Genomic DNA, 15,234 nt, shown 5'->3' with positions numbered 1-15,234 from the left:
TAAAACCTCCAGGATGTCATTCATTTTACTGATTATTCATTCTACTGCATTTTACTGCTTTTTTACAGTTTTGTGTCACAAAAATCTGTATCACTTGTTCAGGAAGGAGAGGGTACCAGGATAGGAAGTAGCACGCATGAGGCAAAAACCATTCAAGGGTGCTGCCCCAGCATACGGATAGCTGCAGAGTACTGTAAGTTTCCCTCACGCCCGGCTTCTAGGCAGGGAGGAGGAGCTGAGCAGCCCCTCTTTGTTGCCTAGAAGCCGGGGAGCAAGTTTCCCTCGCGCTCGGCTTCTAGGCAGGGAGGAGGAGTTGAGCAGCCCCTCTTCACTGCCTAGAAGCCGGAGAGCGAGTTTCCCTTGCGACTGGCTTCTGAGGAGCTGAGAAGCCCCTCTTCACTGCCTCCCCTCTTTGCTGCCTAGAAGCTACGGAGCAAGTTTCCTTCACGCCCAGCTTCTAGGCAGGGACAAGGAGCCATGGCAGGGGCTCACAGTCCTGCCCTGCCCAGCCATGGAAGGCAGAACTGGGAGAGTTGGCTGCCTGCTCAGCTTTGCACCTCCAGCCAGAGGCAAGAAGCTGAGCTGGCTGCCGGGCTACTAGTCCTTCCCTCCGCAGCCGGGGAAGGCAAGACTGGGAGCTGCATTGGTGGCTCTGTTTGGTCACGTGGAGAGGCCATCCGGTGCCCCCACGTGACCAAAAGGCATGCACCAGAGGACATGGGGTACCCCATATCCCTAGGGCCGTACGCCACTGCACTTGTTACACAGGTCAAATTTCAATAAATGCACAAGATGGAAAGGAACCTACTCATCTATCCATAACTTGGATTACAATGGCATCTTTGCAATTTCAGCAATGCAAAAGTAAATGTAAAACCAATGTACACACCTGTCCTTATCCATTATACAAAAAGAGAAAGGAAAGCTTGCTGCAATCTTCTCAAATTCTTCCTGACAAATGTAACCATCCTGGTCATGGTCATAATTTTTGAAGACAGACTGGATAAGGTAAAAGGAAAATTTAAAATGGAAACAAACTAAAAATCACATCAGTTTTTTAAAAGTATTTGCTCTTTTAACAGATGAGTATAAAATTATTAATAAAATTATTAATTCCAGGAGAGTTTTATAATATTTTTGAACTAGTATCTAGTATAGTGTTACCAATTTATAAGATTATGCTGCAGTTCAAGGGAGTAGGGGATATACACTGTCCAGAGCTTGTTAGAAGGTGGGATACAATTAAATACATTGATTACTTTTTAAAAACCTTGTAGGAATGCTTCTGAATAAGCAAGCAGATTTTTGTGGGATGTACTGATTATAATATCTGCATTTAGCCAACAACAGCAGTATATATACTGCATGCTTCCACAGCATTGTCTAATACACAGCTCACTCGAAAATTGGAAGTATTCTTCTTGCTTGCACAACTTGGCTATGATAACAGAACACCACACCATACAGCTATCTGATGTTCTCTCCTCCTACTTCTTCACAAATGACCTTATGCTCAAGATACCACATTCCCACCTCCACAGCCTCCTACGATCCTTGTGCACAGTGGAATTCATGTTATATACAGCACTGGGGACATTTCATAAACACAACCTTGATGCCTTCAAAATGGTATCATGGTTCTCATATGACTGGGTTGTATAGTATGGTCACCACAGAGATTTGTATGCCTTTTTGCACAATTTTCACCTTCCACCACACAGCTAAGTAGCACACAAAGTGTTTTCTTGCCACACACACAAACTTATTACTTGATTTTCTAATTCACACTGAAACTGCAACAATATGATAAGAATGACATAGATGAGCAAATGCAAAAGGCCCACCATCCTGCATGGTGATTATAGGGTTGGATTGGATCCCAAAGGGGAATGCTTCTTCTATAACAGGACAGTGCCTCTGCTAGCAGAACTTAGAATGAGTCCCTATGATGTGTAGCTTGGAGAACATAAAAATTCAGGAGGATGGCATAAAAATATGTAGTAAATAATGAAACATACTCACATCAACCATTCTCTGAACATGTTTGCTAATTATTTTTGGATCGGGTTTTGGAGCTATACCAGAAGCCCAGTCTGCTACTACTGGTGGTTTGGAAGGTGTCAAAGGCTGAAATAAGAATTATAAATTTGTATTATTGAAGGAAATAGAATAATGATATGTTACCAAACCTACATTTATAACAGATGCTATCAATATTTATTTTAGAATGTTTAAATTAATGTATCTTAGTTGTGTAGTCTTAGCATAATTGGCATATGATTTTAATGAGCAAGGAAATGCTATACTACAATTGGTATGCACACTACAATTTTTTATACTACAATAGCCTTATTCAGAAACTATTTGACATAAGAGCTCTTCCTACATTCTAACACACTGCAGTTCCTTTTTTAAAAACCCATCACAAATATCTAAATATCTAGGGGGAAAGAGGTACAAGGGAAACATAGGAGAATGAAGATTATACAGTAATTAAAAAATAATTTGTTCTCCTTACTGCAGCCCGGTGACTTCTTGGCTCTCGAGCATAGGAAAGTTCATAAATTTCATCTTCAGTATAATAAAGGTCAAGAGATAGCTGAAACCAAAACAAAGGAGCAGTTTACTCCCCAAGACACTGTAGCTTGTCTAGAGGGTCGCAGAAAATAGTTTTCACTATATCACAAAAAATCAATAATCAATACTGCTATCTTTACTACTATTAAAAATAATTAAAGGTCAGGGTGACACAAACATCCAGAAAACTAGCAGAATTTCAGCAGGAATCCAAAAATGTACAGAACTAGTCACTTTTGCCTAGTTCCCAGTGCAGGCAATGGCAAACCACCTCTGAATGTCTCTTGACTTGAAAACCCCATGGCGTTGCCATAAGTCAGATGTTACTTGACAGCACACAAACGCACACACAATATCTATCAGTTGGTACCTCCAAGTTTCAATCCCAAAATTGTATACTCAACTTGAGCGGTAATCATGATGAAAAATACAAGGATTTCTTAATGTTATATCCCCAATATCTATACTCAGAAGCTAGTTTTTATGAATGGGCCACTCTCTTTGAATCAACTAATTTTTACTGAGCATTATGCAACTATTGAATTTTATCAGATCTTGGAAGCTAAGCAGGGTCGGCACTTATATCCTGCTCCTAACGCAAGTTCACTCCACGTTTTCCCTCCCAACTCAGGTTTTACAAGAACTGCGATATGTGTGACACTTTTGTTTTTAAGCAGCCTACAAAGCCGCGGTCGAGAGAGAGAAGTTAAACTGACTCTGAGATGGGTTATCTTGATTTGGGTTTTGTTTTGTTTTTTGCTTACCTCCTGGCTCCCATCTGCGGAGCCACTCAGTGACTTCTTGCTTCAGCAAGACTCTGGGGGAGCATGGGTGCTTGCCTGTGGAGCTGTGCATAGGTGGGAGGTAAGTTTTAAGAAACAAGACATGCCTACGTGCAAAGGTGCGCTCCCTGGCCAATGCGCTGGCTGTTCAAAGGACAGCCAGCCATGCGAACGGCCCAGGGCTATGTCGGGTTCATTTATCCCAGCTGCAACCCGGTCTAAATTTGCTGTGTGGAAAGGGCCTATATAAACACTAAACATTATCAGTATTATACTTCCAACTAATATCCAGAAAATGCATAAACAAGCATGGTGTAGTAGCCATTGAGCTTAAACAAGGGCCTGGGAAACCCTGGTTCAAAGAGCGACTGTACCAGGGAAGCTTGTTAGATGATCTTAGACCAGTCACCCACTATCAGTCTAATCCATCTCACACAGATATTGTTGTGAGGCTCAAATACAAGAAGGGAGAATGCCACTTGGGGTCTCCACTAGGGAGAAAAGTGAAGTACCAGTATCCAAATAAGAACGTGAATTACAGTCAGTATATTTTGTGTAAAAATATTACAATGAGTTGAATAGTTTGTATTCTAGCAATATAATCACCGAAGTCTGAAGTGCTCAGATAGCAGACTGCTACAGAACTGCAACAGGTTACATGACCCATAAGCCTACCATGCAAACTGTTCACCTATAGATGAATAGGAAGCTGAGATCTCGTAGTTGTATGTCATGAGTGCAAGAAAGACACATCTGTTTAGCATACGATATGCAAAACAGGCAAGACAAATTAAGGGACACACATAGCCTACCCCCTTATTTTAAGATAAGCAGCTCATTTTAGTGTTAAGGTACAATAAGCTTTTCATCATATCACTTTAATGGTTCTTGAGGCTTTTTTAAAATAGGAAAAAATGTTTAAAATGTCAAAGGAATTTAAAATCTTGTTTTAAATTCTATCTAAAGCAAAAATAATTTATACTTCACATTGACATTCACAAAATGATGGCAGCTTTCACTTAAAGTGTCTTTACACTTAAATTGTGAATGATCACAGATTTGTTCATTTCTGATGTGTCAAATCATTTTGCTGAAATTCAGGGGGAGGCAGATGTTTTGAGAATCAAAGTTAAAGAGAAAAAAGCTATGATAGAAGGGGAAGGAGGGCAGCTACTAGTCTCAAAGAGAATTCAGACTTTACTGCTGCAACATCCTTGCTGCCAAAAATTATCTCTCGGGTGCTATGAAATGGTGCTAAAGCATAGAACTAGTCTTCCACAGGGATTAGATGCCTTTCATGGTACATGCCACAGTTGCTGTGGAACTCAGCAGTTGTAATCACTAACAGGAACACTTACCATACAACTTGGTTGTCTTTGGTGGAAAGCTATTTATGTATTATTAAAGCAAATTGGAAAGGTGGGGGAAAATTAACAATTTGAGATATGCTGATGATACTACATCAGTGGCAGAAAATAGAAAAGACTTGAAACGACTACTGGTTGAAAGTTAAAGCAGAAAGTGCCAAAGCAGGACTACACCTGAACATCAAGAAAGCAAATGTAATGACTACAGGAGAATTATTTAGCTTTAAGGTGGAAATAATGAAACTGAAATTGTTGAAGATGTTAACGCGGGGTAACTTGTTGAGAAACAAAGACTTCTTACTTCTTGGCTCCACCATCAACCAAAAGGGAAAGGGCAACCAAGAAATCAGAGGAGATTGAGACTGGGAAGGGCAGTCATAAAGCAGATAGAATATTTTCTTAAGTGTAAGGATCAAGTTAATTCATGCTGTAGTATTCCCTATTGCTATATATGGGTGTGAAAGCTAGACCATGAAGAAAGCTGACAGAAAGAAAGTAGATTCCTTTGAAATGTGTTGGAAAAGAGTGTTGTGGATACCGTGGACTGCCAAAATAAACAAACAAGCGAATGAATGAATGAATGAATGAATGAATGAATGAATGAATGAATGAATGAATGAATGAATGAATGAATGAATGAATGGGGATCAATATCCAAACAAGCCTGAAAGCTCCCTAGAAGCTAAAATAACTAAACTTAGGCTGTTAAACTTGGGTCACATTATGAAAAGAGATGAGTCCCTGGAAAAGACAATAATGACAGGAAAAGAGGAAGACCCAACATACAACAGATTGTCTCTATAAAGGAAGTTGCAGTTCTCAGTTTATAAAACCTGAACAATGCTGTTAACGATAGGTCTTTTTGGAGGACACCGATTCAAAGGATTGCCATGAGTTGGAAGTGATTTGATAGCATTTACACATTTAACACTCTTAAACAAAGCCCCAGATGTATACAGAAACAATTTTTGGCTGAAGCTATACCACTTTGATAGCATTTGAATGGGGTGCTAATGAAACCCACATTCAATACTAATAATAATTCCCCTTTATCACGCTCAATGCAGATTACACAGTTTAACTCAGTCTGATCAACAAGGTGCAATAGCCAATATTTAAACATGGAAGGACTATGACGGCTCATGATCCGAAAAGTTAACCAAATAGCCCCAATCCTCATTTAAGAAAGAACATGAATACACACTCTTCCCTCCCTGCTGTTTGATATTTACTTGAAAGCACAAACCAACAAGGAACAATCGCTTAGCTACTTCAAATTGTCCTGCCTGGCCTATCTCTCTGACATTTAGGTAATTCCACTTAACTCTAATTACAATGGGAGAAAGTACGATCTGTAATCAAAATGCACTGACTTACTGTGAGGAGATGAACGAGATCTTTGTTGGCCTCCAAGGGAGGTGCCATTTCCTGTAGTTGTAACAGTTCATTGACATGATTGTATAAAGAATATAATTTATGAATATTAATTTTTTTGTCTTCCAAGTAATCTGGCATAGCTTCATAAAGAGAGATCAAGTCTTTCAGATGTACTCCAAGGATAGGGATTTTAAAGTTACTGCACTCATTATAGGCACGCCGATAATTATCATAATTCCTATAAGATGCCAGTAGTTCTGTCATTTCATTGAATACCTAAAGCAAAACAATGAGAAGATAAATTAATCTGCCATGTTAATAATTAAAATTTGCAGTTAAAATTAAATGAAATATATTTACAGCCCAGTTCTATGGAACAGAATCCTCCAATGAGGTACAGCACCTAAGAAACAAGCTACAGTTGCAATACTGATCAGATGGGGGGGGGGGGTTTAAACCAATCAAGCAGTCAAACAAACATCAGAAGAGAGTACAACTAACCTTATGGATGTCATGTGGAACATGAGAACCAGTTTCTTTAAGTCTAGATATGGCACTATGGCAGAGACCACCTATTACAGCCATTAAAGTATTAAAATTTTGCAGCTGATGAAGTTTCTGTATTGAGAAATGAACAGCAGTCATTATTCAGTTGTCATTTTGTCAAATATATGTATCTGATTTCTTAATCTAACAGGGCAGCAAAATGACCTCAAAGAAATAAGAAATATCCCCATTCAATAACTCCTTTCAGTTCAGTTTAAAAATATATATATGCATATACTTTTACTCAATGTCCATACATGTATTTTACCCATAATTACCCATTTCTCATCCAAACAGTTCCAAATCAGTACATTAAACCAACAAAACTTAGAAGCTTTCACTTTTGCTGTCTTGCTTTAGAGGAAAAATATTAACAAAATGCCTGATGTAATTAAGCAGATAAAGAAAGAACCAAATTCCGAAAAGTTTACAACTAGACTGACCTGGGCCACACGAATAAATTTGATGAATACTTCAGATCGAAGCTGTGGTGTTGGTCTATTCAGTACCATTAGTTGGACCCACTGAGATACACCATTACAAAGAGCAACTGAACGTTCCATTGTTGGATTTTCCTTCACACAGCCATTCATAATATAGTTCTGGTAATCTGGTAACTTTGACATAAAGCACGGAGGAGGTAAGGAACAAAAGATATTTTAAAAGTTATATACTACTCTTTGTGGAGAAATGCTCTCTACCCTAGAATTCTCCCAATATTTCAATAATTGGGCTGCACTTTACACATGCTCAAGAAGTTTTTAGTGCTGGTAAAAGACTGGCAAAAGGAAAACAGGAGGCGAGTCATTTACCCCCACCCCCACCCCCCATCCCCAACACTTCAGTGTTGAATTATGCAGCAGGTCCTTAGCAGAACAAAAAGTTAACCATTTACACTTCAGCTACAAGGTCACACCTAATGAACAGAGACTGGGAAAGCCAAAAGGCTGAGATTGTATCTCTTCTCACAGATCAAGATCAGGACTGACCCAGAAGGGGATGAATTGCCAAGGGAAGATTATACATTCTTGGATATTTTATAGTTTGCTTATTTATTTGCATTATTTATAGTCTACTTTTCGTACAGGGAGTCATAGTGGATTACACATAGTGAGTCAGTACAATTCAATAACCAATGCATTAGACTTTTGAAAGTCTAGAACCACCAGAAAGAACTGAAGCATAGACAAGTATTTACATGAAACATTAAGTGGTACAGAATCACATAATAGGATTCTACTTATAATACGCTATACACAGCAGTATATAACACAGTCCCCAATCATTTATCCAGTAAATGTGTACATTTTTTACAAATGTAACCATATTACTTGTGCAAAAAAGCTCTCCTGAATTTTTGCATAGTTTGCAGGAAAGTCAGGACAGTGAGAACTTCCATGATCTCCTTGGGCAGGACATTCCACAAGACAGGCGCCACAAAGAGAAAGAATGTGTATAGGCATTCTTGAGTTCACTCATTTGCAGGCTGGCACTAAAACAAGGTAATGATCAGATGAGTGAAGCAGTCATGCGGGAGCACACAGACAGAGGCAGTCCCACATATAAGAAGGACCAAAGCCATGAAGGACTTTGTATGTGATAGCCAATACCTCAAATTGAGCTGAGAAACAAATGGGCAGCCAATAAGAGTGTTTGCATCATGGGACTAATCCATATTTTGTCTAGTTCCCAATAATATCTAAACTTGGCAACCACTGCACCAGTTGGAGTTTTCGAGCTGATTTTGAGGGGAGACCAATGTACAGTGCATCACAGTAGTCTAGTCTCAATATTATTCTGGCATAGATCCAGGCAGCCAGACCAATGATTACAAGGTAAGAAGCCATCTAGGAGCTAAGCTGAGTTGTAGAAAACATTTTGGCAGCTGCAATACCTTGCTTCTCCTATGATAAAACTGGATTCAGTATAACCCTAAGGCTTTTAACTGAGTCAGTTGAATTCCATCAAAAGTGGAGAAAATGATGTCCTTCAAGACCTCCACTTTCCCAACCAGCATTACCATGCTTTCAAGGTTTGGTTTCAATTTTTAGTCAGTTGACTACAGCAGCCAGGCAGCAATTTAGGACCTCTACCACATCACCAGGAGATTTGAATAAGGATATACAGAGCTGGGCATCATCAGCATATTGATGACAACAAATTCCACAACCTATGGCAAAGGAGATCTCTTCTCCTTGTCCATCTTTTTTGTAGAGACACAATATATGAAGGATTTTCTCACTGGGGTTGCAACTTGGCCACATGTTGAGGGACGAAGTAGAGAAACAGCTATACCAGAGAATAGACATAATGAAAGACTGTCAAACTGCTGTAAACCTCAAGATTGAATAGCCTCTCCTAGCAACATAATCATCCACATATGTCTACAATTAAAAGACTAATTTGTTGCCTATTCTTTAGAAGTTTGTTAAGTTTGATGCTTGTACAGACAGTGTACATGCCCTCAATTGTTTATTAAACATTCTTATGTCCACACTGCTTTCCAAAGAGTGGTAAAGAGGAGGAACAGTGGTGGAGATCACAGTCTCTAAAGCACAAAGATCATCCCTTTGCTAGCTAGAAGAGGTGAGGTGGGAAACATAACTAGGTAGAGCCCTTCAACAACAATGGTGGTTTCCACACAGCCCAAATATAATGAGCTGAGGAAGCAATTTATTCCATTTTGGGGAAGAACCAAACACGGCTCTTCCTCAAAAGGGGTTCTGCCCATTATATTTCCCTCAACCCGTGTTTTACAAAAATCGCTAAACTAGTGATCTTTTTGGAGAAACTAAAGGAGCCACAGCAACCCAGACTGTTCGCAATCGCTTCCTGGAGGAGTGAAATCTTCAGTGCGAAATCAAACAGGGGAAACTGGGTTCATTAATAACATGTTACATTTGTTATTAGTGTGCTGTCAAAAAACCACCAAGGAAGTAAAGAGTACTGGAAGTACAAATTCTTTCAGCGGGGGGGGGGGGGGGGTGTTCTTTCTGATTTCTTGGTGGCAACAGTTACTACCAGGAGAGAAATCGGTACATGTCGTAGTAAGAGACAGGTAAAACTGTCAGATAGAATTCCAGGTTGAACTCTTGGATCAAGAGGGAATGGGGGGGTGGGAGTGTTGAAAACATTCTTCTTCATAATACTTTATTTATATTAAAATACCTTTCATCTTCTATATAGAAGGTGGCTTCAAGTTTGTAGACATGCCTGCTCACTCAGAAACCATGGCTTAGTAAGCAAATTAATGGATTCTTACCAAGAAAAGGCAGCCATTTTCAGACTCTCATTGCACCAGGTCTGAGTCAGCAAAAAAAAAAAAAGTAATTCACCCAAGATCTCTGTATAAAGAGAGCAGAGCCTACAAACAACTTGGAAATATTCTGAAGACTAGTTTCAAAACAGATTCCAGCTACCTGTGCTTTGTATATTTTTATTACTTTGTATATTTTATTACTGTGCTTTGTATATTTTTATTTATTTATTTTTATTATATTTATATTATTAAAATATACCTGTGCTTTGTATATTTTGTATATTTTTATTACAGTAATAAAACATAACATCAGCTGATGAAATATAACATCAGCTGAATGTTATATTTAATGTGTGACATGCCACTGAGGTATATTTTTAATGTGACATTAACTGATTACACTGTCACATTTTTGCCCCTTTATTGTATTTTGTCTGTGTCTACTCTTAAGCATGGTTTACCCTGGCTACCATTTGGATGTGAAGTCTCCAAGGAATACCAGGGTCATGACGCAGAGGCAGGCAATGGCAAACCACCTCTGAACATCTATTGCACTGAAAACCCAATGGGGTTGCCATACGTCAGCTGTGACTTGACACACTTTCTATCACCACACTCTTTAAATGTGCTAGTTGTTAAACCACTGTATTCTATACTAAATCTCTTCTACTCTTATCTCATTTGGTTTGATTTTTTTTTCGTGTGTGTTGTGCTTCTGGTACATCTATTTGATATGTGTAGAAATCAGTTTGCATAGTTTGGCACCCTGAGGTCATCTGATCCTGTCATTGCTAATACAGAATTTGAATAAGAATTGATGAGAAAGATTTTATCCACAAAGTGTTGAGCAGGGGCATTCCGCCCAGGGGGACATATGGTGTCAAATGTCCCCAGGCGGAGGCCATTTAATCACGTGGGGGATGGAAAATCGCCCCCTACACCCCTCCTCCTTATCCCCGGCCCGTGGAGCCAGAGAGTGTGGAGGAGCAGGAAGCCCCAGAGGGGCGTAATCTTGCAATCCGTGAAGTGGTTGACCTGATCCGACATCCGAGATTTGTGATTAGGCATGCCGGTGCTCGTTTGCAAGCTTATTGGCAGTACTTAAAATGTTGTTTTAAGGATTTGGGGAGAATCGGTGGGAGAACGTGTTTAACCCTTTGCCAGCATGGCTTTTCCATGGCTTAAGTAGTCCCTTTCAAGCCTAAGTCAGTAGGCCCCTGATCACCTAAAAGTATTCTTCAAGTTTACACTATGCAAACACAATGGTGGAAACAAAGTACAGTTTCTTTGCTGCCATCACAGCCACAGAGTAGGGCTTCAATTGAGCTCTAGCCTGTGCTTTGTCAAATTCACTACAAGTCTTTCTCCACTTTCATCCACTATGTCTTTTCATTGCCCACAGCTTCTGAGTAACAAAGGGGCCACCCAGGCTCTTAGACCCAAGAGAGATTGTTTAGGAGTGACTGGGCCAACTGCCCAATTCATTTCCTCATTCCAGAAATCAACCAGCACATAACAAAAATGCTGATCATATCAACAGGAAAATCCTCTAACACCTCCTGAAAATCAATCAAATCTATCGGGCTGTGAGGACATTTAATCTATCAGTCTCACACCCCTGTGAAGTGTGCTGCCAATAGGAAGGTCTTCAAGCCCCTCCTCCCCCACAATTGCCTACCAATTTTAGATCATGGGAAATTTAAGGGCAAAAGATATTTAGAAAAATTTTTCCACTGCCCCCCCCCCCTTCAATCTATGTTTGTTATGTAGAACGAAGCTGAGGTATTTGATAAAGGACATGAGAAGAATATGACTAGAAAAGGGAATAGAGGAGTATATGTGTTTTGCATAGGACACATGCAAGCAGAATTTATTCAGAGATATTAACAGAAAAAATGAGAAGGTTGGAATACAATAAAACAAGATGGTCAGCTATGAAAATGAGAACGTTTAAAGGTACATTCATCTCTATATCCCTGCACCTAAAATGGTTTGCTCTGCAACTAGCTCTTGATGGAAATAGAAGTTCCCAGATAGTGACCCCAAAAGAGCTTCTACTGCAGCTTTGAAAAGTATTGCTAAAAGAGACTGCCCTGTTGGCTAACCTCCAGTCACCATCAGTCAGGTAGATGACATCACCCACTCTCCCACCTCCTACACAGTTGGATCTCTACTGAGCAAGGTTTCATAGCTTGCCTTCAACAAACTGATGGCAGAGAAAGCAGTGTATTTCAATGGAATTGAAGCTGTGAAAACATGCTGGCGGGAGAACCAGAGAATACACAGTGAACCACCACCCCACTGTTCCCAATGCTGACTGCATACATGACTCGCTCAGCATGTGTAAACCTTTATCCAGCCTCCCTCTTGGAAACTAATTTTGGATTGCTATCCTGACCAGAATCTCTTTAAACAAGGCTTCTTGCAGACACAAAATGAGGAAGAAAGGAACCTCCACTATTAAAGTTGCAATAGACCCCCTCAGTTTCTTACCGCACTGAGGTAGGCTAACCCACTCTCTGACCAGGCTTGTCAGATTTCTTGTCTTTTTTTCAGGAGCTGAGCTGCATCAAATGGTAGCATGTGGTGATTTTAAAGCACTTTTGCTTGGCCCGGTCTCTTCCTCCAGAAGATAAGAAGAGCCCATTATTTAACTTTTTGGCAAACCTCTTCTCAAGGCACAAAATAATATTGAGGCAGGTTCAAATAAAATTTATTAACAGTGGAGATGGGAATGGGAGAAATCTTGGATGTAGGGTAAAGCAAGGCTGGAAAAAATATATACAAGAGCTATGGTTTAAAAGTCAGTTTTTAACTTCAGGCACAGGCACTGGAACAGGATTATTAAGTTTGTTCGGTTGCAATTTCAGAAGCTTAGATGTTGTTTAGATGGTACATTTACTTTAGATGTTTCAGGCTAGTGGATTGTTACACTGGATCCTAACAGGCTGGTTCTTATTCAAAGAACCGTCACAACAGCCTTCCCTCAGAAACTCAAAACTTAAACATAAATCACTCTTTTGAGGGGGAAAAAAAGCAAAATACCAATACGCTAGATAAATTTTTCTTCCCTCTCCAGAAAATCTATTCCTATATGGTTTATTTACATACTCCCCACATCCCGTGGTAAAAGTCTGCTCTTCCACTTCAGCTTTGGCCATACAGTAAACCACCAGTTCTCTCAGCTGTGTATATTTTGTTTTCTCACAGCACAGGCTATAACAGTATAACCTATCAGGTTTTCCATTCACAGGTTGATTACGCACAAAATCTTTGCTCAATAGTGGAGGTCAGTGCAAAGTTTTCTTGTATGGACGTATTTTCTGGAGCCCCACTTTTACTTTCCATTTGCAGCAAGCAAAAACACTTTTAGAACAATTAAAATCTTGCTTTGCTGACAGAATGGGAGAGATTTTCCAGTAAGCACAGCTTTGCCCCAGACCTCTTCCCTCCGCCCATGGTAAGCCTTCCCATTCCCTTGCAGTGCTTTGCCTGCCTTCCCTCTTACCCCCTCCCATTGTCGGCTCCTTTGTGCTTCCCTAAATGCACGGATCAAGAGATCGATAGATCAGTTTCTCATATGTATAGTGGCAGGGGGGAGAACCCCCCTCATCTCTGTCTAACGCAGTGGTTCTCAACCTGGGGTCGAAACCCCTTTGGGGGTCGAACAACCCTTTCACAGGGGTCGCCTAAGACCATTGGAAAATGGTCTTTTTATATTTTATATATACCATTGTATGGTTGGGGGTCACCACAACATGAGGAACTGTATTAAAGGGTCACGGCATTAGGAAGGTTGAGAACCACTGGTCTAATGTCTGTGTTCAGTCTCTCCTCCACCAGCACAGCCTCAGAACAAAACAGCCTCAGTTGCCAGGTGCCCTGAAGGCTTCCACCTCATCCCCCTCTCCATGCTGCCAGTTTCTTCCTGCTTCTCTAAAGTGCACATATTGAGAGATAGAGAGATTGATCTTTCAATAAATAGTAACAACAAAGTGGGCTTTTGCAAGGAAAGTACAAGCAGGCATTTTTTTAGCTCTACCTCATCTCCTCTGGCTGCAGAGTGTGTGTGTGGGGGGGGGGGGTGGAAGGGAAGGGAAGGGAGTGGGGGAGAGAATATTAGCTCTGTGCCTTTAAGTGGGTGGGTGGAGTTAAGAAAACCAGGAGAAGCAGAGTTCAGCAGAAAAACTACGCTGCATGCTGTGGGCTGCCTCCTCATGTGTAAACAGAGACATGTGAAGAGAGCCCACTACGAGCCCACCGTGCAGAGAACAGGCTCAACATAAAGTGTTTTATGCATAATGGACCATACTGACAAAAATACTCCTCAGAGATTATGTGTTTAGCTCAGGTAAGGCAATTAGCTGTTCACTCAAAGGAATCCAAGTCCAACAGTTCCTTCAAACTTTCTTATCAGAGAGATAACCTCCTCCCTGTCTATGTCCTTTAGATTCTACATCAATCAGAGTATAACCAATCAGCCGGCTTCCCTGTTTCTAAGTATTTATTCCAAACTCTGAATGTAAACAACAATTGTTCTGACAGACTTGGATCTTTTTAACTCACTTTTCCTGTGTAGTCTCTCACAACAGTCTTTGGCCAAACAGAGATTATGTAAAATAAGTAGAGTACCATAACATATAGTTATCCTACAAAATATTGAGGTTTTCCATGTCACAGCTGGACATTCGTGGCAGAGCTGTGGAAACTCTTCTTGTGTTGAGAGTGATCCACTTGGCTATACCCTTTCCCAGGGAAAGATGAGAATGCAGTTGTGTGTGCTGCAGTGGAAGCTACAGCAGTGCATCACCGCATTGAAAAGTAGGGCAGATTTTCTGTAAAGTTTAAAGAAGCTTATGTATATGCCGGCTTCATCAAAACTATTATCCTTCGCAATGATAAACATAGTGGTTTGATTAAAAAAAGCTTGTAGAGTGCTCCGGATGGCTATATAGCTACACTTTCGTTTTCTACAGCTGCGCTGCCATTTTGTTTCCCGCAGCAGCATGGAACCCACAAAAAGGTGGGCACAACTGTAGAAAGCAAAAGTGTTGCTATATAGCTGTCAGGAACACTATACAAGCTCTTTTATCAAACTGCTATGTTTAATCCACATCTCTCATCTTTCCCTGAGAAGGGGTACAGACAGTTATTTATAAATCACTGTATGGAGCACATTCTAGGAAGATATTATTTCAATATGGATTTGTAACAGTTCCCAAGCCAATTTTAACCCTCCTCCCCAGCCCAATTTGTTTCAATAGTCTGGACAACAAATGGAAATAATGGAAGATGTCATTCATTTACAGTCTTTCCTCCTTCTCCT

The 15,234-nt window shown here is 40.2% G+C and overlaps 1 protein-coding gene across 1 annotated transcript in view; it reads right to left on the bottom strand.

The window, feature by feature from the left end:
• RASGRP1 (RAS guanyl releasing protein 1) overlaps positions 1-15,234 on the bottom strand; it is a 79,635-nt gene that overhangs the window by 21,205 nt on the left and 43,196 nt on the right. Inside the window, exons 7-12 of the mRNA XM_048486507.1 lie at positions 7,093-7,266; positions 6,605-6,721; positions 6,104-6,379; positions 2,519-2,599; positions 2,023-2,127; positions 890-999 (exon numbers count right to left, since the gene is read on the bottom strand). Of these exons, the coding sequence (XP_048342464.1) occupies positions 890-999; positions 2,023-2,127; positions 2,519-2,599; positions 6,104-6,379; positions 6,605-6,721; positions 7,093-7,266 (863 nt within the window). The remainder of the gene's footprint in view (positions 1-889; positions 1,000-2,022; positions 2,128-2,518; positions 2,600-6,103; positions 6,380-6,604; positions 6,722-7,092; positions 7,267-15,234) is intronic.

The sequence above is a fragment of the Sphaerodactylus townsendi genome, linkage group LG02, assembly GCF_021028975.2.
Source record: "Sphaerodactylus townsendi isolate TG3544 linkage group LG02, MPM_Stown_v2.3, whole genome shotgun sequence".
Classification (NCBI taxonomy): Eukaryota; Metazoa; Chordata; class Lepidosauria; order Squamata; family Sphaerodactylidae; genus Sphaerodactylus; species Sphaerodactylus townsendi.
This window is presented reverse-complemented; position numbering and strand designations above follow the sequence as displayed.